At 41.9% G+C, this 22,454-nt stretch overlaps 2 protein-coding genes and 1 long non-coding RNA gene across 3 annotated transcripts; 2 read left to right on the plus strand and 1 right to left on the minus strand.

Annotated features, from left to right (window-relative positions):
* Window positions 1-214: 214 nt before the first annotated feature.
* LOC118302731 lies at window positions 215-1,288 on the plus strand. Its single transcript, XR_004790623.2, has 2 exons — window positions 215-274; window positions 705-1,288. It is a non-coding gene; the product is annotated as an uncharacterized LOC118302731 (long non-coding RNA).
* On the minus strand, window positions 990-7,301 carry LOC118302730 (cell surface A33 antigen). Its single transcript, XM_035629111.2, has 7 exons — window positions 7,133-7,301; window positions 5,727-5,872; window positions 5,380-5,593; window positions 3,685-3,849; window positions 3,402-3,518; window positions 3,131-3,260; window positions 990-2,546 (listed from the first exon to the last, which is right to left on the minus strand). The coding sequence occupies exons 1-7, from the start codon at window positions 7,170-7,172 to the stop codon at window positions 2,093-2,095; spliced, it is 1,266 nt and encodes a 421-aa protein (XP_035485004.1). The 5' UTR covers window positions 7,173-7,301; the 3' UTR covers window positions 990-2,092.
* A 3,484-nt stretch (window positions 7,302-10,785) lies between these two features.
* Window positions 10,786-18,619, plus strand: LOC118302284 (gastrin-releasing peptide receptor). The gene is made up of 4 exons (XM_035628319.2): window positions 10,786-11,367; window positions 15,546-15,897; window positions 16,220-16,333; window positions 17,289-18,619. Exons 1-4 carry the CDS (start codon window positions 11,060-11,062, stop codon window positions 17,568-17,570), a joined length of 1,056 nt encoding a protein of 351 aa, XP_035484212.1. The 5' UTR covers window positions 10,786-11,059; the 3' UTR covers window positions 17,571-18,619.
* Window positions 18,620-22,454: the final 3,835 nt, after the last annotated feature.

The raw sequence follows: 22,454 nt of genomic DNA on the forward strand, positions 1-22,454 counted from the left end.
TTTACATGAGTATAAGTGGCACTTTCAGGTAGAGTCAAGTAGAGTTTAAATAAGTAAAGTTGATATGCTTTGAAAAACAACGAAACTCACACCAGCTTGTCATATTTTTTAAAGCTCGTTTTTTTTCGTATACATTATTTTATTTTGAAGTCCGGATGACAACATATCCGGTACTACTTGTGCAACTTTTACTTAGAAGGGTGGGAGCGTCTACTTTGAGACAATGGATGGTGGCGGTGATGGAGGGAAACGGGAGGATATAGTCCCAAACAGGGTGAGGGGCATTGTAAAATATTATTTTTTTAAAACAACCAAATTACATTGAATGAATCCCCAGATAATTGTATGATAATAAATATCAATACTACCAACTACTGCAGATGATTTTCATATTGAATAGTTATGATTTAATGAGTATTTATACAATGATTATAATAATGACAATGATGATAGAAAATAGTAATGCATGTATATTCATATTTTAATTTACAATCCACATTAAGTCCATGCGCTCATGTGAAAAATTAAGTTGTTGAGGTGATGTGTTGCCATCTAGTGTTCAGGATTCAGAGGAGCTGCTTTATTCATCTTATTTCATCAGCTTCATTTTTTACAAATGGAACTCAATGCGCTGATTCACAAATACAGAAAATCTAACTATAAACTGAAGAATCACCGTCTTCCTTCCATTCTCTCATCAACAGCGCCACCCGGTTGACTTCAAACTTAGGAGGATTTCTGATGATACCAGGAAAGTGAAGTTTTCAAGATGATCATTTATCGAGACCTTAACCCCAATATTTATTTTATTTTGCATGCACTTGATACTAATCATGGTAACCATGTTTGAAATGAGACACAACCCACAGAATGTAGAGATTGTGAGTTTGTAAATAGAGACCCTTGACCCCAAATACACTATTGTAACAATGCCACGCTCCGACACAGGAACATTTTAAACCTGCAAAAAAATGGTCACGAGACGTTGAGACATTAAAACTATCATTTTGTCTTTATTTACAAAAAGAAAATCAACAGACATTCTAGTTTCTATAATATTATGGTTTAAAAATAGATTTAAAAAATCTGAGAAAGTAACTCAGTAGAACGAACAAGAAGACTGGTGGTTTCTGTTCAAGAATTGAGAATATCTAACTCAGCATTCAAAAGTTATTCTAATATGCATTAAGAATGACACAAAACCGAAGCCCTTTTCTTATGTGTGATGGTAGATTCCTAAAAAAAACCCAGTAACTACCACCAGTTACACCCAACAGCGGAAGCCATCCTAAACATAGACAAACATGTACAGTCATAAGGCCTTGCATCCTTTTTTATCACATTAAGTTTAAAGCTTATAGTTCCACATGATGTCTGAAGTACACATTTTTCTTCCACAGATCAGGCAACATCTTTGTCTCACAGAATTTTTGTGTCTCCACTTTGGAACAGGACTGAGCTGCGTCAACTTGAATTTACACACTTGTGTGGTATATTCTACAAAAAATAATTTGGATCTGGGGGAATCTGTGAAATGCCTGTTCGGTTCCCAATATTTGCATGTGAGTTGTGCTACACAACAAAGGTACAAATTTTTGCCCTGGGTTGTGTTCACCCCTCAGAACGACAGTAAGCGATTTTGGAAAAAAGCTTGTTTGTCTGTTTGTTTTTATTTATGATTTTACCCCTGAGTCGTAGCGTTATTAGATTTTTACAAAACATGTACTGGTTTAAAATCGCTTACTGCGCCTTTCACTAGAGTGATTGTAACTGTTGACCCCACCCACCCACCCCACTCCCTGTTAAAAACTTATCATGTGGGTTTTTTGGACACTGTTTTTGTTCCGTTTCCTTCACCAACTGATCGTCTAAGTCTCCTGCTTCAAGTCACACTTAAGGTATGTTACCGTGATAAACAACCCAAACTAAAACTGTTCAACTTCTCAAACATATGATAGCAGATTATGTTTAAAAAATTTTTTAGCCAACTATGTCATAGCTTGGTCTACTGAGGCAAAATGTTGTTTGAGCCAATTAGGTCACATCGGGAGTGTGAAGTAGAAGGTAGAAGACAGTGGTTAGTAGAGAGTCCTTACTCGTCATAGTCCCTCCTCGGTGGTTTATTGCTTGGCACGGGTGGTCTGTCACGATCACGATCGTCATAGGGCTCATCATAGCGGTCGTCGTCATCATTGCGGCGGTCTCTGCGGTCATTGTAGCGCCGTTCGTCGTCGTAGCGCTCATTGCGATCACTGTACCTGTCACGGCGGTCATCGACCGCCGCAGTGACGTCGACGTCACTGCGGCGATCATCGTAGTTGCTCCGGCGGTCGTGGTAGTCGCTACGCCGATCGTCGTAGTCGCTGCGCCGATCGTCGTAGTCGCTGCGCCGATCGCCGTAGTCGCTGCGCCGATCGTCGTAGCCGCGCTCGCTCCGTTCCTCATGGCGGTCACTGCGATCACCGGGTGGGTCTTCCTGCCCATCAGCTTGGCGACTCTCGCCATTTTGAGACGGCTCTTTGTCGTGGAACTCTTCCCCGCGGACTCTGGAACGTGGACATACAACAGTCAGATAGGGCGAGTTCTGGCTAACCCTAGGTTTTGGCTCAGGTGCCTCTATCCTGGAAATTCAAAAAGTGTCTTTACTAAGAGACATGCCTCCCCATTGACATGTTTTGCGACTCTGTGACTCTGCCTTCTTTTAAAAGCAGCCCTAAACCTGCTTTTGTTTCAGTTCTGTATCTTAGCATATGTACAACTCTTTTGGGGGTGAACTATATTTGGTCCTGTGAATAGGTCACATTTACTTCCTTAATTTCACTGCAATTATCATATTTATGCCTCCACACCGATGACAGTCACGGTCAGAGTCATTATGTTTTTGTGTTGTCTATCCGTCCCATTCTCGTGAACATGAAGGAGAGATTGAGACCTTATTTTCTTTTCTTGCCTGGTTGGGGGAGGCACACAGTAAAACCGCTAAACTGTGATTCTAGTTTATTTTTAACGGTAATTTTTAAGAAACTTAATCAATAAAATGTGCTGTATCAACATGAAATTTTCTCATAGAAAATAATTTTGCGGTGAGAGCTATTTAATTTTTGCACCAAACTCTTTAAGGTGGAATTACCCCATGGCGTATTCCTCCTCTTTCTTCTTCTTCCTGTGGCGGCAGCAGCAAAAGATGACGATGATGAGTATGATCAGGAGAAGGACAACTCCTCCAATGATTCCTGCAGTGGATCCAAAGTTCATGGAAGCTGCAGGATTGACAGAAGCCCAGTTAAAAGAAGAAGAAAAACACAAAAATGGATGTTTCGATGGAATAATTGCAAAGACGCATTTATTGTGAATGCTTTCCCAGATTGTACAGGAAAAGCAGATATAAGACGGTGTCTCACGTGGCATGACTTTAAGGGTGATGTTGCATGCAGCGGAGCGGATCTTGTTGCTTGAGGTGCAAGTGTAGAATCCTGAAGAATCTTTGGAGATGTTGTAAAGAGACAGGACACCACCCTCTGAAAGAAAAGTTTGTCAGTCACATGTACAGTGAATATGTACTTGAAAATATTACGAGAGGTGAAGAACGTGACTTGAGTCTCATCCAGATTGTGGCCAGTCCCCATTTTTGCAAGTAAAACTTTTCTTCTGTGTTCTTCAGGAAACTGTGTCAGTGATACTTACTGTCAGTGGTTCTGGGGGCTGCGACTCGAGGCATGTTCCGTACGTCACGACTATCCCACTTATAAGTGGGTGGTGGGGAGCCCTCCGCAGAAAGACAGGTCAGGTTGACGTTCTGGCCATACTCTGCCTTACCCTGGATACTACAGACGGGCTTAGACGGAGCCACTGGAAGAACGGACACAAAAATAAGTTGTGATTAGTGCTTAAAATTGACAATAAAAGATTTTGTGTGACGACAGGTTCTTTAGTAGCATATATGAGTAATAGAATACGTTCTTCACATCCATCCATTAGCTGTATTGGGTTATGCTTGAGGGTCGTACATGGGCTGGAGCCTTTCACAGCTGACACTGGGCTGAGGTGGACTATGCCTATAGATCGGACAGACATAAACAACCTTTCATGCTCACATGCATGTCTCTGGAATAGGCCAAGCGAACTTCACACAGAGCCCAGCTGGTCTCCTGGTTTGAACCCAGAACCTTCTGACGGTGAGGCGTGACCGTGCTTGCCTCTTGTATTTTCTCTCGATTAAATGCTTTAGAATACAGCTAGTGTTGTAAAATAAAGATGCCGGACGAATAAACTATTAACACAGGAAGTGTCTTCTTTATTCAAACTCGATTCAGAGTTAAATTTTGGTTATTGTTATTGACTGTACCGACCTTACATAAAAAATGGATTTAGTCATCGCGTCCGGAAAGTGAAGCCAAATATCTTAAGTGCCTGAAACCTGTATTCTTTAAAATGACCTGTAGAGGGCAACTTCACTGGTTTCAAAAAGAAGTCAGTTTCTATAGAAGTCTGTGAAAAAAATGCCTCAACTTCTCACTTGATTTATAACATCAGTAAACTTTTTCCAGCGGAGTTTATAGTCTCAAGCTCTAATTTCAAGTCTTCTTCAATACATGTTTATTTTGTAAATTATGGTCCAATTATTAGTAAAATAGCCCATAAAGCATGGTATGCCTTGGGGCCTGGATACCGCGTGATTGACAGCTAGTACTGTCCAATAGGTGCATGGTTGCGGGTGTAGGCGGACGTGCAGTGGACGAGCTCTCAGTAAGTCCTCTCCACCAAAAATGGTTACTTCTGGTTAAAAAAAAAACAACAACAAGGTGGCGCTGGCCAAAATGCTAAACACAAGGCTTCAAAACGTCAGTTCACAAACCAATGGGTGACGTCACGGTGGGTTGCCACTTGATATTACCTTTGGTCGAAATCTGCTGGGCATAATATGTTTATTTTTCCCCTTTTTCTTTTTATTACACACTTCCACAGCCAGTGCTTGACAAAATTGTTGAGTGCCTTGGATATTTTTTGAATCTTTAACACAACCAACATTTTATGTTGATTAATTTTGTGAGGCAATTTTTTGGGGAAAATGTAAGTTGATCAATAAACCATTTTTTCCCCGTTAAAGACAAAAGGGAAGCTTGTGGCTTTGTGGATATGGAAGAAACATGCGTCGCCTTAAAGCTTTCCCTCTTCACCCAGTTTAGGATTCTGCACTTTCACTTAATCGCAGTTACAATAACCAACTGCGAAAGCTTACATAAAGGAAAACATTGATAATGTTAAACTTCACACTAACCGAGCTTTAATGCCTCGAATACTCACAGTGAAATATTTGATATGATGAAAACAGAAACACCAACTGAAAACCATGTAAAGCAAACACAAATGCAACATTACCCAGAACCACCAGACGTGCAGTGTCGGCCGGCTTGCCCTCATCATCACCGGGGATCTGGACTCGACACTCAAACACCTTGTTATCTGCTAGCGTGACGGAAGACAGTTTGAGGTGGGCCTTTCCAGCGGGGACGTCTATGTCCACGGACAACCGACCTTCATACATTGCCTTGATGTCCACTCCTATAGCAGTGTAGTAGGTGAGAATCACGGCCTGTTGGACGACGACAACAACAGATCAGATGAACATTAAAAGGGGGTTAGAAAAAGTTCTGTTTTTGATCCACAACACTGATGAGTTAGGATTATGATGATTCAGAACGACAGACAGAGAAATAGATACTGACATTCGAAGCAGACCACGAGATGACGACTAGTTTGGAGGTTGGATTGGTGGTTTTAAATTCGCAGGGCAGTGTGATGTTGTCGCCCCGGGCAACCTCATATACCTCCTGCGGGATGTTTACTTGGAGGGCACCAACACTGGACAACACTGTCACAGGTTAAAAAAAAAGAAGAAAAAAGAAAAAAGGATCAATCACATTGATTATAACCATTTGCACATAATTGACGGTAGAATAAAAACAATATGTTGCATGCTCCTTCACTGTGAATGATTCAACTTTTTTGTTTCGCAAAACAAACGTATTGCCCCACCCTCTCACCCACGCACGCGCTCACACACACACACAGCACAGAGAACAAAAGACAAACTGGTTGAAGCTATTCCAGAGGATTTAGGTTGGATATTCGACAGACATTCACTCCATTTGAAGCGCCACTTTTCTCACTTGGCATCACCCAGTCTTTGGCACTGAGGCTCTATTCTAAATGAATATTAGTATCAAGAAAAAAACCATTTTCAATAGCTTCCAAGACATTCGATTCACTGACTCCAAACCAGTGCGGGGACACAGGACACACCTTGTTTAACTGTAAGTGAAAACCCTGAGGCGAGGGCTCAGAGGCGAGACCTTCCAATTTCTGCCAACTAGGGCTGCAACTGACGACCATTTACGTAGTCGATGAATCTGTCGAATATTTTCTCGATTAACCGATTAGTTGTTTGGTCCATAACATATCATAAAATGCTGAAAAAAACCCCGCAAGTAGATGCTTTGTTCCGTCCACACACCAAAGATATCCAGTTTACTGTCACAGATGAGCAGAGAAACCAGAAGGAAAACAAAAAAAAAAAATCACATTTAAGAAGCTGAAATCATCATTCAATCGATTAATCGATGAGCTGCTGCAGCTCTACTGCCAACACAGGGCCACAGTGAGGGGAAGTGACTGTGCGCTGAATGTCCCAACTAAAACTGACAGGAAAACATCACGATTGATGGACAAAATGATTCACCCAGTGATCGAGGAAATGCCTCAATATGGCCCTGATAATAAGTAACTGTTGGTTGCAGCAACAGAGGCTCATAGGCTTTACAAGGAACCAACAACACGGCTCTTTTATTACCTGTTAGATTTGTTCGATCTAGGTGAAAGAAACCCGCACAGGTGAATATTTGCATCTGAATCATAATTTGAAAGTTGCAAAATCTAAGCTTGTCTATTTCATTTGGAGAGAAATCGGTTTAAACTAATGAGATGAGTCACCTGCATTTAACAGGTTGCCATGGGCCTGTTCCGCTTTTTCTTTTTCTTTTTTATAAATAAAATAAAATGGTGGCGGCCAACAAACAGGTGTGGCAGCTCGCGGAGACCGACACGAAGAGCCACTTATCACAGAGGCACTCACCCGCACACAGCAGAGCCACGCCGCAAGCACTCCCCTCCATGGCCGCGACCTTCTCCTGCTCGAACCCACCGTCGAAGAAACCGGCCTTTACTTGAAATGCGTGAAACCAGAGGGACCGGAGCCGCCCGGCGCGTGCAGGTGATGTTCCCGCCGCTTCCGGGTGACCGACGGCGCCCCGCACCAATCAGCGCAGCCGCTGCCGCTCGGGTAACATTCCTGCCGCGCCCCGCCTGACGTGTCCCTGCTTGTGTCCTCTCGTCCAGTGGATTTGACTTTTCCAGGGATATGCTGCTCAGGGGAGTTCTCTCCGGGTTGAAGTTTCATCGCAATCGGTTTCTTTCAACCGTAAACCTTGGTTCCATAATCAAAGACGTCCACACATCAGACATTTTTTTTAATATTCAACTCTAAAGGCTTATGGTGTCAATAGCTCCGCACGGGCAGAAATGGTGATAGAATGATTTGTATTCATGCATTCTGTTTTTAACGATGCGCCTCGTGTTACAATAGAACGGTGAAGGGTGTTGAAGGTTTGACAAATCCCAAACACTTGTTGTTTACGGCGCAGGAGAAAAAGCTGATGTGTACTGTTGGAACAAGAGAAGCATTTCTTCCTGTCAAACTGGTTCGACGGGGATTCGTCACCTGGAGGCACACACACACACACACACACACACACACACACACACACACAACCTATATTCTCCTACAATGAGATTTTAAGGGAACCGAAAACTAAGCGTTATGGTTTCAGTTGTACCGTGCTTCCGTGCCGTGCCATTGCATCTTTGGATTTTCTGTACAGGAGTGTGGTAAAAGCAAGTGGTTTGACTTCACGACACTGTTTCTGTACTAAGGCCCAACATAACCAGTAACCCAGAGCACTATAAAAACAAAACTCCCACTCGGTAACATGACATGGGGATTAGAAATAATGTTTGATAACAAAGGTTAGTGATCATTTTAAGACACACGTGTGCAAATTTACAATAAGCTTGTCTTGTAGATCTCACTTGGACACCTGTGGCATCTAATTTCTTTTCCTCGCGTGCCGTCGCTGACGGCCGACTGTGAAGCAGACGTGAAACACTGGGCCTTAATCCCAGCTACATTCGAGGCTGCATGAGGTTTGAAAAGATTGAGCTTGTTGCCCATTCGTCATGTCAAGGTTAAGGTTTGCTGTGAAACCCGCTGCCTCCGAAGTCTGTTACATGTTTGTTTCACAAGAGCGTCAATGTGGCAACGAAGGACAATTCAATTTCCCGCTGTGCCACTCATAAGTATTGATCATAGTTGGAGCATCTTTTGCTTGGTATTTATGTGACATTTTGTGCCTGAGAAACGTTTCCCCTGTATAAATTATTCATTTGTTTTATCACAAGGGTTAAAAAAAGTGTGTTTTCTTGCCTACATTTGTGTTTTCTCTCATCGATACGTCGATTTTACCATCTTCTCACCTCCATGCTTCTTTTCTTTTTGGTCTCTCAGTCATTCCCCTCGTTTTCCTCTGCTAAACACTTGAACCAATTTCATCTGTTGTGCTTCTGGCGGTCTTATCTCGCCTCCACATAATGACTGCGGACCCCGGGGCACCTCTTCCATTGGTATCTCACACAGTTAAAGCACGTAACATTGCCTGGCAGCTGCTGACAAGCCCCAGAGAGAGAGATAGGGATTAGAGATGTTCTTTCTCCGTGGCACATAAGACGTCCCGCTGGATTACTGGTCATTGCTGTTTTCTGTGTTTGTGTCTGTGATATCTATGTTGAAGAAAGGTCTCAATGCATCCCCTGCAGGGGGGTCTTACATGGATCATGTCTCTACTTGAGGGCCTGCTGTTGGTCTGTTGGCCCCTTTTTTTCCCATCTGTGCTACCTGTGAAGGTTCATTGTGCAGAGGCAGCCGAGACATCGCTTTCTGTAGAAACCCTCTGTGCCCCAGGGGAATTGGGTAAATTCATTTGTTCGTAAACTGTCTCTTAAGGAGAATAATATGACTCACTCGATGGGTAATGCATCTCAGTCCCTTTTGGACTTTTGACATGGGTCATATTTTCAAATGACCGTCTGCCGCAGATTCTTATCGTACTGTTTTCAGCGGTGTAAGAGTAAAATGATTATTTTGGAAATTTAAATGGTGATAGTGATTTGCTTAACTCAATTTATAGCCACACTATTGTAATGACAGTTGGTACCTTACGCACACACACACACACACACACACACACACTTATGCCTTCCTCAGAATTATGCCTTCCCTTGCATTTTCCTGTAGCTGCTGGCACCACCATCTGGTCAAACTGATCATTTTTTCCAAGGGACCATACACATGCAAAACAAATAACATTAGCATCATTTTCAGGTGTTTCTTCGTATTCAGTCTTAATCACCCCAGTACCACGGTCCAGCTATACGGGCAGACGGAGAGCACGTGGCTCGGTGTGCTCGTACAACACAAGATACTTTTTTGCAAATATCACCTTTTCTCCGTCCTGTTCAGTGTCACAGTCTGTCACAACACACACTGGCTAAGAGGTGCACTCTGGACAAGTTGGCAGTCTGCAACAACAGTGCCATGCATTTCAATTGAAAACAACACTCTCCCTATCAGGATGATTGGTTGTGGCAGAAACTCGCAGATAAGTGGGGGGAAGCAGAGACGAGAGAGTTAAGAGGGCCATTTGAGCTTCCAGCTTTTCATCAGAAAATTATCACACAACGAAATACTGATTAGCTCCACAAATGAATGAGATGGGAAATAATAGACTTGGAGTTCTACAAGCAGATAAAACAATCCCCTGATTCACTCAATAGGTGACACGCTCACTCTTTTCTGTGTGGGATTTCTTTGGAATAAAATAAACTTAGGGGAGATTTTCTATTTCGCATAAATAACCTTGGACAAAAACACTGCTTCTGTTTTTGAAGGAACGTGCTGATACATGAATCAGCATATGAAAGAAAAGGTTGAAGCACCCCACTGCAGATTACTAAAAAACCTTGTGACTGCACTGCAGTCAAACTTTCAGATGATGCATGTGCTTCCCATTGCGACACTGTCTCTGTCACATCAGAAATCGATGGTGAGGTTTGCGGTTTTAGATCCAACAGCACCATGATTCTGTCGTCGGTCCTGCAGGAGAGACGACAGAGTCTGGCTGTGTGATGGATTGAGACTCTGGCCATGTCATCATACCATGTTTTGTTCGAGCCCACCAAGGGTCGTTTGACGTCATTTCATCCTCACTGTGCATCCTATACTTGTATGTCAGTCTAATAAGGGGGCAAAGGGAAAAAAAAGACAAAATCACAAAACAACTCCCCAAAAATGCAGCTTTGTCTCAAAACGTGTAGTGCTGTGTCACCAGAGTTAGATGTTTAAGTGAGAGGCCAAGTGAGATAAAACACTATGGGGGGATCTTGTGCTTGTTCACTTTGATTACAGTTAAACCACAAAACATTAATTTTCTAATATTAATTACGATCCAACACTGGAAAAATGTGGGATGATGACAAGACAAACTATAATTATAAAGCAAATCATGTTTTTTTTTATTTTTACCAATAGCTTTATCTGTCTCTAAAATCGACCACTGCATACTTTCATTTCGTAACTTCAATATCCCAGATATTCATATCGATTGTGGTGGCGCGTGTTGCGGACGCTGAGCGCACTGGGTGACAGCCCCCGCGGAGGACCGACCATACCCACATCCGCGCTCCACGCCGGAGAGGACGCGCAGTCCCTCTGAACTTTGGACACAAACTAGTCACCACAGTGCAGTTTTGTATGGCACAGTGACTTACCCGTGTTTTGCTCGATTCGGGTGTGAGCCTGTATCTGCAAACAAGTCTGTCGGAGAGCGTCCGCATCCAAAGGCGCAGCGTCGCGTCGCGTCGCGCCTCTCCAACAGGACCGGCGCGGACGATGTGGTCCACCGGCGTGGCCATCGCCTCCGTTTATGGCGTGATCAGCGTGTCGGGGCTGATCGGCAACATCACCCTCATCAAGACGTTCTGCTCTGCCAAGTCCACCCGCAACGTGCCGAACCTCTTCATGTCGAGCCTGGCGCTCGGGGACGTGCTGCTGCTGGTGACCTGCGCTCCGGTGGACGCCAGCCGCTACCTGTCAGAGACGTGGCTGTTCGGCCGAGTGGGCTGTAAAGTCATCCCCTTCATCCAGCTCACCTCGGTCGGGGTGTCGGTGTTCACCCTCACAGCCCTCTCTGCTGACAGGTAGGGGGGGGGTAACCTGTTTTTTGTTTTTTTTCTAACTGATTCCAGGGCATTTTGTGGAAATGGCCTCGGCAGCCAATTTACTGTAGATAACACACAGCGCTTTCCTGTTTTGTTGTTTATTACATGATGTCTGCGAGCCGTATTACAAAACATTCTCCTGTCACTGAAACGACGGGCAAATATTGAATGGCGTATTGATCCGGGGACTTATTACGCACGACAAAGCTGGCGTCCGTCTGTTCAGGGCTGTTGACAGGTGAGGAAGGACGCGGTGTAGGCACCAGCTGCTCCAGAATCAATTATCAATTAATAATGACGATCAATGAACTCAAACTTTGGTCTTGAAATTATGTTAAGACGTGTCCTTTTTACAGCACTGGCTCTATGGCAAATTACCCCGTAGTGGGACTAATTATCTTATCTTATCTCATCTTATCTTATCTTATCTGATCTTATTTCAGATACATCCATACTCTAATTTGAGGCTTCCTCTGTCATTTTAACTCAGGAGAATACAATTATGTAAATATGCTCTATGACACATTATACTGCTCTTAAGAGACTACATCTGTTGTCCCTGTATCCATAATCTCTCTCTCTCTCTCTCTCTCTCTCTCTCTCTCTCTCTCTCTATATATATATATATATATATATATCTCACACACACACACACACACACACACACAGTCTCCATATAACATGCAAAATGCACGTTAGATGCTGAACAGTAAGTGACAACACAATTTTTAAAAAATGTCATTATTTAATCATATTCTGAGCACTTTGGATCACAAGAGGTCGCCTGCCCACCACTTCTGACTAACAAACTGCAACAGCACACACCCACATCATGGACACACGGGTCAGGTCTATTTAATCTTAAATTGAAGTGTAAAGGATTTTTTTTTTTTTTATTCTACATGGAATCAGTTCAGATCACAGTAAATCCAACCACCTCATATCAGGCTCATGGGTGAAAATTGAACCTCAATTTATTAAAGATGTTGTAATAAATGGTTCTATTAAAAAAAAATCTCTGTTATTCACAAGCATGGAAAAGAAAGACGAAGAAAACCCCACAACTTGTTGGTTATTGTTGCTGCAGAGGATTACCACCACTCCTAATTGTGACGGAACTGGCAATGGCACATAAATCACCGTCATCGATATTTATTATCAGGGCCCTCGCTCAATTTGAAAGAAGAACTAAATAAAAACAAAGTTGAAATTTTGAACTTAACCATTTTAAGCTTCTAGTTCTACTGTATAAGATGTGTTGTTCCAAAGAAAGTTGGATTTCTGCTATTGTCACAAGTTTACAGTTTGCATTTCCTTGTGAACAAATTGGAGAAGCGGTTGAGGAGATGCTCTCCAGGACCCAGATATTAAACTTTATTTAGCTGGACAAGCTAGTGTGTGTGTGTTATTGGTAATCAATAATTTTAATTGCATCCTTCAGCAACAGGAAGGTGCTCAAAATGTTAGAGCGTGTTAATGCATCAGATGTGAAACGGCTGCTGAAGAGGTGAGTGTTGACGGGTTTCCCCCTGACATTTCTCTCTTCACTAATCCGCTGTATCTGTCAGTACGACACAGGCTTCTGCCACTCCGTTGATTCGCTTCCGTTGCTTTGTCCTTCGTCTTCCCTCACAGAACCACACCTCTCCACAGCTCTGGGTCAGCGCTGGAGAATGGCCTGGCTGCAGTCTTATCATTCTGCTACCGGGGGAACAAACATTTCTTTAAACCAGTCACAGGCAACACTGCCACTGCGAAATAGTGTCAGGGAGGACAATGTTTTAGCAGGACCATTTGCATGAGGGGAGGTGAGCACTGTATCTAAATTGCACGGAGATGCCCCAGACTAGAATGACGGACGTCCTATTCCAATAACACTGGATATTTATACTGACTCAGTGTTACTGAAAGAACTGTTCCTGTGCCTTTTAGGTTTACCCACAACCTGAAAGTAGAAGGAATGCAGTTACTATCCAGAGAACAGTAAGGACCAAGTGTTACATCATAAAGGAAAATGGATCAGCGATCACCCCCCCAACCCCCCCCACACACATGTACATACACACAAACAAAAAGTGAAAATGCATCACAATATTAGAAACAACCAAATACTACATGAACCAAATGAATCAAACATGAAACAAAAATCATAAAATATATCATACAAAACTTGGTGTGTCATATTTTTTGGATAATCTGAAAACACTGTATTTCTTTTTCTATTCGACAAACCACTAATTGATTGCAAAATGATTGTAGGCGTGGCTTACACAGCCAAATGCACTCAACATATCAACCCAGAAAAAAAAATCGACTCAATTTGATACGACTTCCACAATGGGTGGAACTTTATGACAATTTTATATAAAATGAGCCGTACATATATTGTGACACTGTCAGCAGCCAATCACCGTGGACGTCTTTGGTGAGCGCCTGTGCTACGCATTCGATTTGCTGTTGTAGAGGTTGAGGGTCGTCTCCGCCAAACCCAGAATGTAATCTGTGAATACTTTCACAGCTCCTTGGATGTTGTTATATGGCAAGTAGTGGAAATATTATTATCGTAATACCACACACCTTAAATCTGTGTGTATAAAAAAAGGGTGTGTGCTTTTCTGGCTGGTCTTGCATGTTTACGCAACTTTTTAAGCATGAGGAGGATCTGTAGTGAGTGTGTGGTTTCCATGGCCCGAGCCGTGTTGCCTAGATACTGTCAAAATGTTCTGTCATTATATCTTCTAATAGTTATTTTTAGAAAAGATAGGTAACGATCCGGACAGGTTGCCTGTCTATCACACGGTGCCTGTAGAGGTGGACAACCCTTCGTGCTCACATTCACACATATGGGCATTTTTTTTTATCGCCAGCTGACCTAACCTGCATGTTTTTTTGGGAGAAAGCCCACACAGCCACGGAGAGAACAAGACAACTAGTGCCAACCACTGCATCACTGTGATGTCCAACCAAAGCTAATGTATTGTAACTAATGCAGTCTAATACAAGAGTCCTAAATCATGAAGGTCAACTCTATGGTCATTTTGGAGGCTGGATTTTTCGCTGGATAATACAGGAAGTCCTAATATTTTTTCCAGCCCATTTAATGTATATCAATAAAAAGTAGATTAGATCAAGACTTAGTATTATAAACACCTGCCAGTATGACGGAAGAGAAGAAAACGTCACAGCCTCTAAAAAGGGCTATGAGGTTGATTTATACAAAATGTCTCTAAAGCAGAAATTAAAATGACTGTGGTAGTGAAGCGGATAAAAGACAAAGGTACCTCATTGCCTTTTGAATAACCTGCTTGTTCTTTTCACCAGACCGCCAAACCTGCTCAAAGGTTGCAGTAATCATTACTGCCTTCAAATATTCATATCACCACAGGGTTGATGTTACAGATATGGCTTTGTTTTCATTCCCCCTCATTTTCTATATTAATGCCTCATGTTCAACATGGGTCATACGGCTATTACATTAAAAATCAGTTGCATTAGTCAAAATGGTCAGAAAGTGTATCTCTTTGGTGTTTATTCCTCTCTAATATTGATCGTACTTTGTCCTCTTAGCTGATTTAAATCATTTAAACTGATTTAAACCGACTATAATTGAATCTATCTATCTATCTATGTATCTATCTATTTATCTACCAACCTACCTACCTACCTACAAACCTACCTATCTATCTATCTATCTATCTATCTATCTATCTATCTATCTATCTATCTATCTATTTATCTTTCGATCAACCTACCTACCTACCAACCTACTCATCTATGTATCTATCTATCTATGTATCTATCTATTTACCTACCAACCTACCTACCTACCAACCTACCAACCTACCTATCTATCTATCTATCTGTCTATCTATCTATCTATCTATCTATCTATCTATCTATCTATCTTTCTATCTACCTACCTACCTACCTACCAACCTACCTATCTATCTATCTATCTATCTATCTATCTATCTATCTATCTATCTATCTACCTACCTACCTACCTACCAACCTACCTATCTATCTATCTATCTTTCTATCTACCTACCTACCTACTTACCTGCCTACCAACCTACCTATCTATCTATCTATCTATCTATCTTTCTATCTACCTACCTACCTACTTACCTACCTACCTCGATCATCTCATCTATCAGGTACAAGGCCATTGTGAAGCCCCTGGACCTCCAAACATCAAGCACCACTGCCAGCATTCTCCTGAGGGCAGCCCTCATCTGGCTCTTCTCCCTGGTCCTGGCGATCCCAGAGGCCGTCTTCTCCGACCTCCACACCTTCACCATCGCCTCCACCAACGAGAGCTTCACCACCTGCGCGCCTTATCCCCACGCCGGGGACCTGCACCCCAAGATCCACTCCATGGCCTCCTTCCTCATTTTCTACGTCATCCCCCTGTCGGTCATCTCTGTGTACTACACCTTCATAGCCAGGAGTCTGTTGAGGAGCGCCTCAAACCTGCCTGTGGAGGGCAACGTGCACGCACAACGACAGGCCAGTGTTAACACGGTCACCGGCAGGGTAACCCTGTTTGGGATATGCTGAGGTCGTTTTAGTTCATTTAGTCAGTTTTCGAAAAATTCATTTTAGTTACATTTAGACCTTTTATATAAAGCCCGTAATGTAGACCAAACATGGACATGGACTCGTGGCTGATTTGAAAGCATTTGGTTTAAAAACCAGTCGGCAGCAGTTTCAGCCCTGGAGATTAGTTGCTTTTAAATTAAAGATTATTTTAATCTTCGTTATTTTTTACCTTTTTAAAAATGTTTTAATGTCTCTTATTTACCAGCATTACTCTTTGTTTCCCCCACAGGTTGAATCAAGAAAGCGCTTGGCCAAGACAGTGCTGGTGTTCGTTGGTCTCTTTGCAGTTTGCTGGCTTCCCAGTCACGTCATCTACTTGTACCGCTCCTATCACTACTCCCAGGTAGAGTAAATCAGTTATTGACAATACTTCTGATTAAGTTCACCTGGTTATTTGTTTTTGTTTTTTCTCACAAGGAGTATAATGCAGAAGTGCTGTCTGTATCTCAATATTTGTATTCAAATGGTGGCAAGAACGTAGGAATGAAAAATCCAGAGGATCCAAAACTCAAACGGAGGCAGGTTGCAACAAATGGTACAAAAGAACCAAGCCAGGCGAGGGCAACGTGAGGGATCAGAGCCGAAACAGAACGAGAACAAACTGGAACAAAAAAACAGAGGAACCAACAGAGAAGACTGGGGAGCACAGAGAGTAAATACTCAAGGGAGGTCGGGATAGTTGAACATAGGTGAAACACATCATGGTGGGGCAGACTGTCACAGAAGTCGCAACTCTGACGAACACAAGAAGTAAATCCAGCAAAGACACACAAGGAAAGAAATTTCAAAGGAAAAGCAGGAACTATAGAACTGAAAGTGAAAAAAACCCAAAACAAATTAGATACAAATCCAACAATGAAATGCAACTTCAAATTCAAAACCCAGTCCAAACAGAAGGTATCAAAACGACCACAGAGGCAAAGTCCTTACAGGGAAGATCCTGACAATAACAGTGGATGAAGCATTGCAATGTTTTTCCCTTAAAACGGGTACTGTGTCGATAACTGGAAACTAATCTAAAATGGTGTGTCATTAAAAAAATTTGAAATGGTCATAGTTATGACATATTGCACAAATTTGTTTAAAAAAAAAAAAAAGCAATTCAGTGGGAGTCGAATCAGATAAAAGGAGTTGGGACCAATATTGCTGCAAACGATTCTGCTTCTTGTTTGTTCCGAGCATCTTCATATCAGAATTCTATATTTGTATCTGTATGAGTATACTGATGTACACACACTTCTACTTGTCTCTCTCCATCTTTTCCCTCAACCTTCCATCCCCCGTCTCTCACCTGTCAGGTGGACACGTCCCTGGTTCACTTTGTGTGCAGCGTCGTCGCCCGTATCCTGGCCTTCACCAACTCCTGCCTCAACCCCTTCGCCCTTTACCTGCTGAGCAAGACCTTCAAGAAGCAGTTCACGCGGCAGCTGTGCTGCTGCTGCCGCGTGAACTGCAAACGCTCGCCACAGAGCCCGACGCATTACAACACGCGCGTGACCTCCGTCCGCAGCACACACTACTCCGTGGCCAGTCTGAGCATCATCAATGGCAGACAGATCTATCAGGAGGACTATGTGTGAGTGTGTGTGTGAGTTCTCTGAGTAATGCATTCGCACCGTGTTCCACTTTGAGACAAATCGGTCATCCCCAGTCAACCACTTTTGGTAACGTATATATGTGTAGAAAACACTGGGTCTTATTTAAGTTGTCTGTGAAATATCTTTGCGTAGCGTATTCCTTTTTTTTTCTCCAGAAACTTTATTCGGAGGATATTGCTCTCAATGGCTGATGAGTAATCACAGCTCAGGACTTCAGAACTAATTTCACATCCTGAATTCGTCATTAGAGAGCCAAAGACCAAGAGTCTATACAGCCATGCCAGTTCTGTATCCTACGACAAGCACAGTTATGCGTCAAGGTCAAAACCAAGGTTGGCGCGATACCACTGGAGGAGTCGTTTTGAGTATTTTAGCATGAAAGGATATACTAACATAGGCTGATTAACACTGAATACAAAGTACAGCCGGAGGCCGATGGGAATGTTATTATTTTGGCGGATTTTTGGTCAAGAAATAACTTATTGGAAAGATATTCAATGGCAAGTGGAGGGGATCACAAAAGTTATTTATCCAGAGAGGTGTGCATGAAATATCATGGCAATCCATCCAACAGTTGGTTTCACTCAAAAGGAAATGCCCACCTCATGGCGCTAGAAGAATAAGGATCGGATTTATTTATTTATTTTTCGCTGGGAATCAACTTATGTGAATATGTTAAAATAAATCTGTAGGAGATATTCAAATTCGTGCAGACAATAATTGGATTTGTAAAAAAAACTTAAAAGAGACAATGTGAATACAATCCATGAATAAATGACATCAGTGGTGATGCCAGAGTTACAAGTACCAACTTTGACCGTGTTTACTGAGTAATGACACGAAACCACTGCAGTTTGCTTCTGTGAACAACAATCGTATCTAATGAAACTACATGTGAAGTGGAATGAATCCATGGGAAACAAACACTTTTTCTGATTTCAGGACACACAACTATATCAAACAAAAGATGCTGTCATTATATATATATACATATACATATATTTATGTATATATATATAAATGTTCTTTCTATGTGCTCCAAAATGTGACATGTTTTATATCGATGGATATTCTACTGATTATTGATGTGTAATATTTTGCCTGCACCATATCTGTATGTGTATATTCATAAAAGTCAGGTGCTGTGATCACTGTGAAATGTAAAAAAGTTCTTTCAATCTTTAAACAGATTGTTTATTGAGCTTTCCCCGTTGTACACAGTGTGAGAAATAAGCAGTGGGTGTGTTTGAGATCACATTTGTAATGTGTTCATTTTTTGCAGTTGTTGATAACTATTAAATCAAATTAAGAGACGGTTCCGACTGCTTGTGTTTGGTTTAAAAATACGGCATCATGCTTTTCTCTCACAGTTGAACAAAGATCCTAAGACATAAATAGAAATTTTTAGTTTAAAATCTCTCTACATAAAAATTGCATAGTGACAGTGGATCCTTGTGTGCAGCTTTGTGCTTTAGTCTTGTTTATGGTCTTGGTCCTGTGTATACATCGCATAGTCTCAGCGCCACTGTGTTCACTGGACATGATTATTCTGCACTGTCACACAGATTTACAGTCACAATATCAAACCACAATTTCCTAATTTGGTGTTCCGCGGACGGACAGGATCGTGCCCGGGTTGAGATGACTGGGTGCATAATTCAGTCTGGATAGTGTTTGTTTAATTGTGGTGTGAGTTCCTCGCCAAATTTCTGTCCTGCACGGTCTCAACTTTCTACTGAATATGTCAGGCTCATTCTGTGGACACGCTGGAACGCAAATAGGGCTCAGTTATTGTTGCTTTAGTGCAAGGATTGAAAGAAAAAAACAAATTAGCACATCAACACGTGTATGAAATATGAACGTTTTACCTGCAGATAAACGTCTGTCAGTGTGTTTTTTTAAGGACAATGAACAAATCCAATACATTTTAAGAGTTAATTCAGCACAAAGCCTGCAAGAAGATTAATCCTGCCTCCTGCAGGAATTCAGGAGGAATGTTTCCTGCAGTGCATTTCCCTTGTTAATTCATGCTAAATCTAGAATATGAGATCAGAAGCACATGACAACAGTAAAATTAAAATTAAATAAATAAATAAACCTAATGATGCCAGAAGGATTTCTGCACGAGCACCTCTCACGGTTATACTTGCAAGATTTCCACAGTAGATACAATGAATTTAGATTAATAATCTTAATTTAAGAAGAGGGTCTCCAGGCATGTTTTCACAAAACACACACACACACACACACACACACACACACACACACACACACACACACACACACACACACACACATAAGTACTATCTTTAAATCAGTGGTCACCAACCCGTCGTTTGCGATCGACTGGTAGATCTTTGAGACTTTCCCTGTAGCTCCTGAAAATGACAGAAAATAAATGAATAAATTGTAGCGCTGGGACAGATACACAGAAGGCCAGAGTGCCAGTTATAACGTTCAGCTTTTATTAAGTCAACCTGTAGAGGAGCACTCACAAAACAGCAGTGGAATGATGAACTCTACAAGACAACGTGCGTCAGATTTATTTTTCCACATAAAAAAGGGTTGATCTCCTCAAATGTTTTAAAAGTTATCTCTACTTCTCCATTGAAAAATGCAAAGTCTATGAGTATACAAAATCTTGATGTACGCTACATTAAAGATTTCAAGGTTCAACATCACATTCGTCCGAGTCCATCATTGTCCTTCAAACTGTGTAAAGCCCGTCATCATCTTGTACACGTGTGACTTTCAGACTTCAAGTGAGAAAAGACAACATTTTGTCCTGCAGGAAGTCAATAAGCAGTGTAATCAGTGACCTTTCATTTCATAACACACTTTTTTCACATCGTGACGTTACTGACATCACTTGTGATATTGAGGGTCGGTCAGTGTTATCTCAATTAAGCAGGCTTATTTTTAACAGGGCTCTGTTACCACCGCGAAAGGTACAGTTGAATATATGTATATGTGTATAATATTAACGTGATGATTTATTATAAAGAACTATAACATATACAGCACTATCAAATAAGACAAAAAAGTGAAAACACAAATAATACTGGCATTTTAGAACAATAACTGTTGGCATATGTCAAATTCATCTTTTCTTCTCTCTCACCTCTGCTATAGAAAGTTAGGCTTGACCCCTCGTCGAATGGTGTAAAGTTTTTATATTTTGCAACACATTCCAAAGTTTTCCTCACAAGCAACTCAATAATTTAAATATGTACAACAATTTCCCCAAACTGCCTCAACAGGAGGTAGAAAAAATAACTAGCAGTAACACTTCCGCCCTGCTGAGTTCGCCTCAGAGTCACACTAAAGGTCCGTGAGTGTTGTGTGTGTGTGTGTGTGTGTGTGTGTGTATGTGTGTGTGTGTGTGTGTGTGGGCACTGTGTGTGTTCACTGAGCAGCACATTGATCCATGTGCGGTTGTCGCCCTTGTTAGGCTGACACACTCTCCCAAGGAATCAACCACATGTGAAGTGTCAGAACTATCAAAGCGCATCAGAGGGCTGAAATGTCGTTGTGTTTATCCCAAAGCTGATGTCAGTGCAGCGTCTCGTGGGAAATGTGTCACTTGTAGACAGAATTTATGATTGGTGACGCGGTGGAGGCCACTTTGCAGCTTTGGTAGTCGCCTGTGAATCTTCTGAATGGTTTGTTTGAAGTTCTGTCTTTGTGCCATGTTTTTTTTTGACATGTTGAAAAAAACAAACATCTTAGTTGATTGCATATTGTCTGAAGAATTCTCTTTTCAATTTTGCATTAATGCTTTGGCATGTCTCAACATTAATGCTATAGACATTGTCTTTCAACACAAATAAGGTTTGATTGTTAGAATAAGGCAATACATTACATCCACCCAACAACCATCCATCCTTCCATCCATCGTCTACCGCTTCATCCATTTAAGGATCGCGGGGGGGCTGGAGCTAATCCCAGCTAACATTGGGCGAGAGGTGGGGTACACCCTGGACAGGTCGCCAGCCTATCGCAGGGCCACATACAGAGACAAACAACCATTCACTCTCACATTCACACCTACGGTCAATTTGGAGTCTCCAATGAACCTAACCCCATTCTGCATGTCTCTGGACTGTGGGAGGAAGCCGGAGAACCCGGAGAGAACCCACGCATACACGGGGGAACATGCAAACTCCACACAGAAAGGCCCTGGTTGGTTCTGGGTTCGAGACTCAAACCAAGAACCTTCTTGCTGTGAGGCAAAAGTGCTAACCACTCCACCTAACAACCTTTATTTCAATCACTTCTTACTATCTGTTTTGGATTAAATTGAATTTCTTATTTCTACATGTCTGGTCTTTATTGGGGTTTATATGAACATTAAAAAGGCTGCAGAATGGACATGGAATGAGTCACGAGCTGAGAAACTGTCCTGTTAAAAATAACCACAAGCTCACCTGCGCGTTTACCATTGTTACCATGGTGACGCGTGCTGCCATAAGAGTGATACTACAAGAGATGCTCCAGCAGGTCCAATTAGAAGGTAAAGGGACAAAAGACCTCTATGACCTCTACCTCTATGTTCTGGTTGGAGGACTTGTACCTCTTCCATAGTGAATAAGATAAAGTATTGTCATTTTATACATCAGTTGATCACTTGTTCATGTTATTTGTCTTTTTTCAGAACATCGACACAGTTTCCTGAGTTCATAAAATAAATATTTTGCATTTTGACACATTCAACTTTTTCATTAAAAAATGTGTGAAAGTCTCCCACAGGTCTCCTTTGGACGGAATAAACAAATGCTCCGACCTCACTGTTAATTAGTGAGATCTCAAGTTGCTGGTTACTGGTTCCTGGTTGCTGTTCATCCCATATTTCCAGTCTTTGTGCGC

Source organism: Scophthalmus maximus, chromosome 4 (genome assembly GCF_022379125.1).
Source record: "Scophthalmus maximus strain ysfricsl-2021 chromosome 4, ASM2237912v1, whole genome shotgun sequence".
Classification (NCBI taxonomy): domain Eukaryota; kingdom Metazoa; phylum Chordata; class Actinopteri; order Pleuronectiformes; family Scophthalmidae; genus Scophthalmus; species Scophthalmus maximus.

Excerpts from the sequence above, each read along its gene's own strand:
- LOC118302730 (XM_035629111.2), bottom strand. The coding sequence starts at position 7,172 with ATGGAGGGGAGTGCTTGCGGCGTGGCTCTGCTGTGTGCGG. Across the intron at positions 3,519-3,684 it reads AGCCCCCAGAACCACTGACA|AGGGTGGTGTCCTGTCTCTT; the intron begins GTAAGTATCACT and ends CTTTTCTTTCAG. Across the intron at positions 2,547-3,130 it reads GAGGAGGAATACGCCATGGG|AGTCCGCGGGGAAGAGTTCC; the intron begins GTAATTCCACCT and ends TCCACGTTCCAG.
- LOC118302284 (XM_035628319.2), top strand. The coding sequence starts at position 11,060 with ATGTGGTCCACCGGCGTGGCCATCGCCTCCGTTTATGGCGTGATCAGC. Across the intron at positions 15,898-16,219 it reads ACGTGCACGCACAACGACAG|GTTGAATCAAGAAAGCGCTT; the intron begins GCCAGTGTTAAC and ends TTTCCCCCACAG. Across the intron at positions 16,334-17,288 it reads GCTCCTATCACTACTCCCAG|GTGGACACGTCCCTGGTTCA; the intron begins GTAGAGTAAATC and ends CTCACCTGTCAG.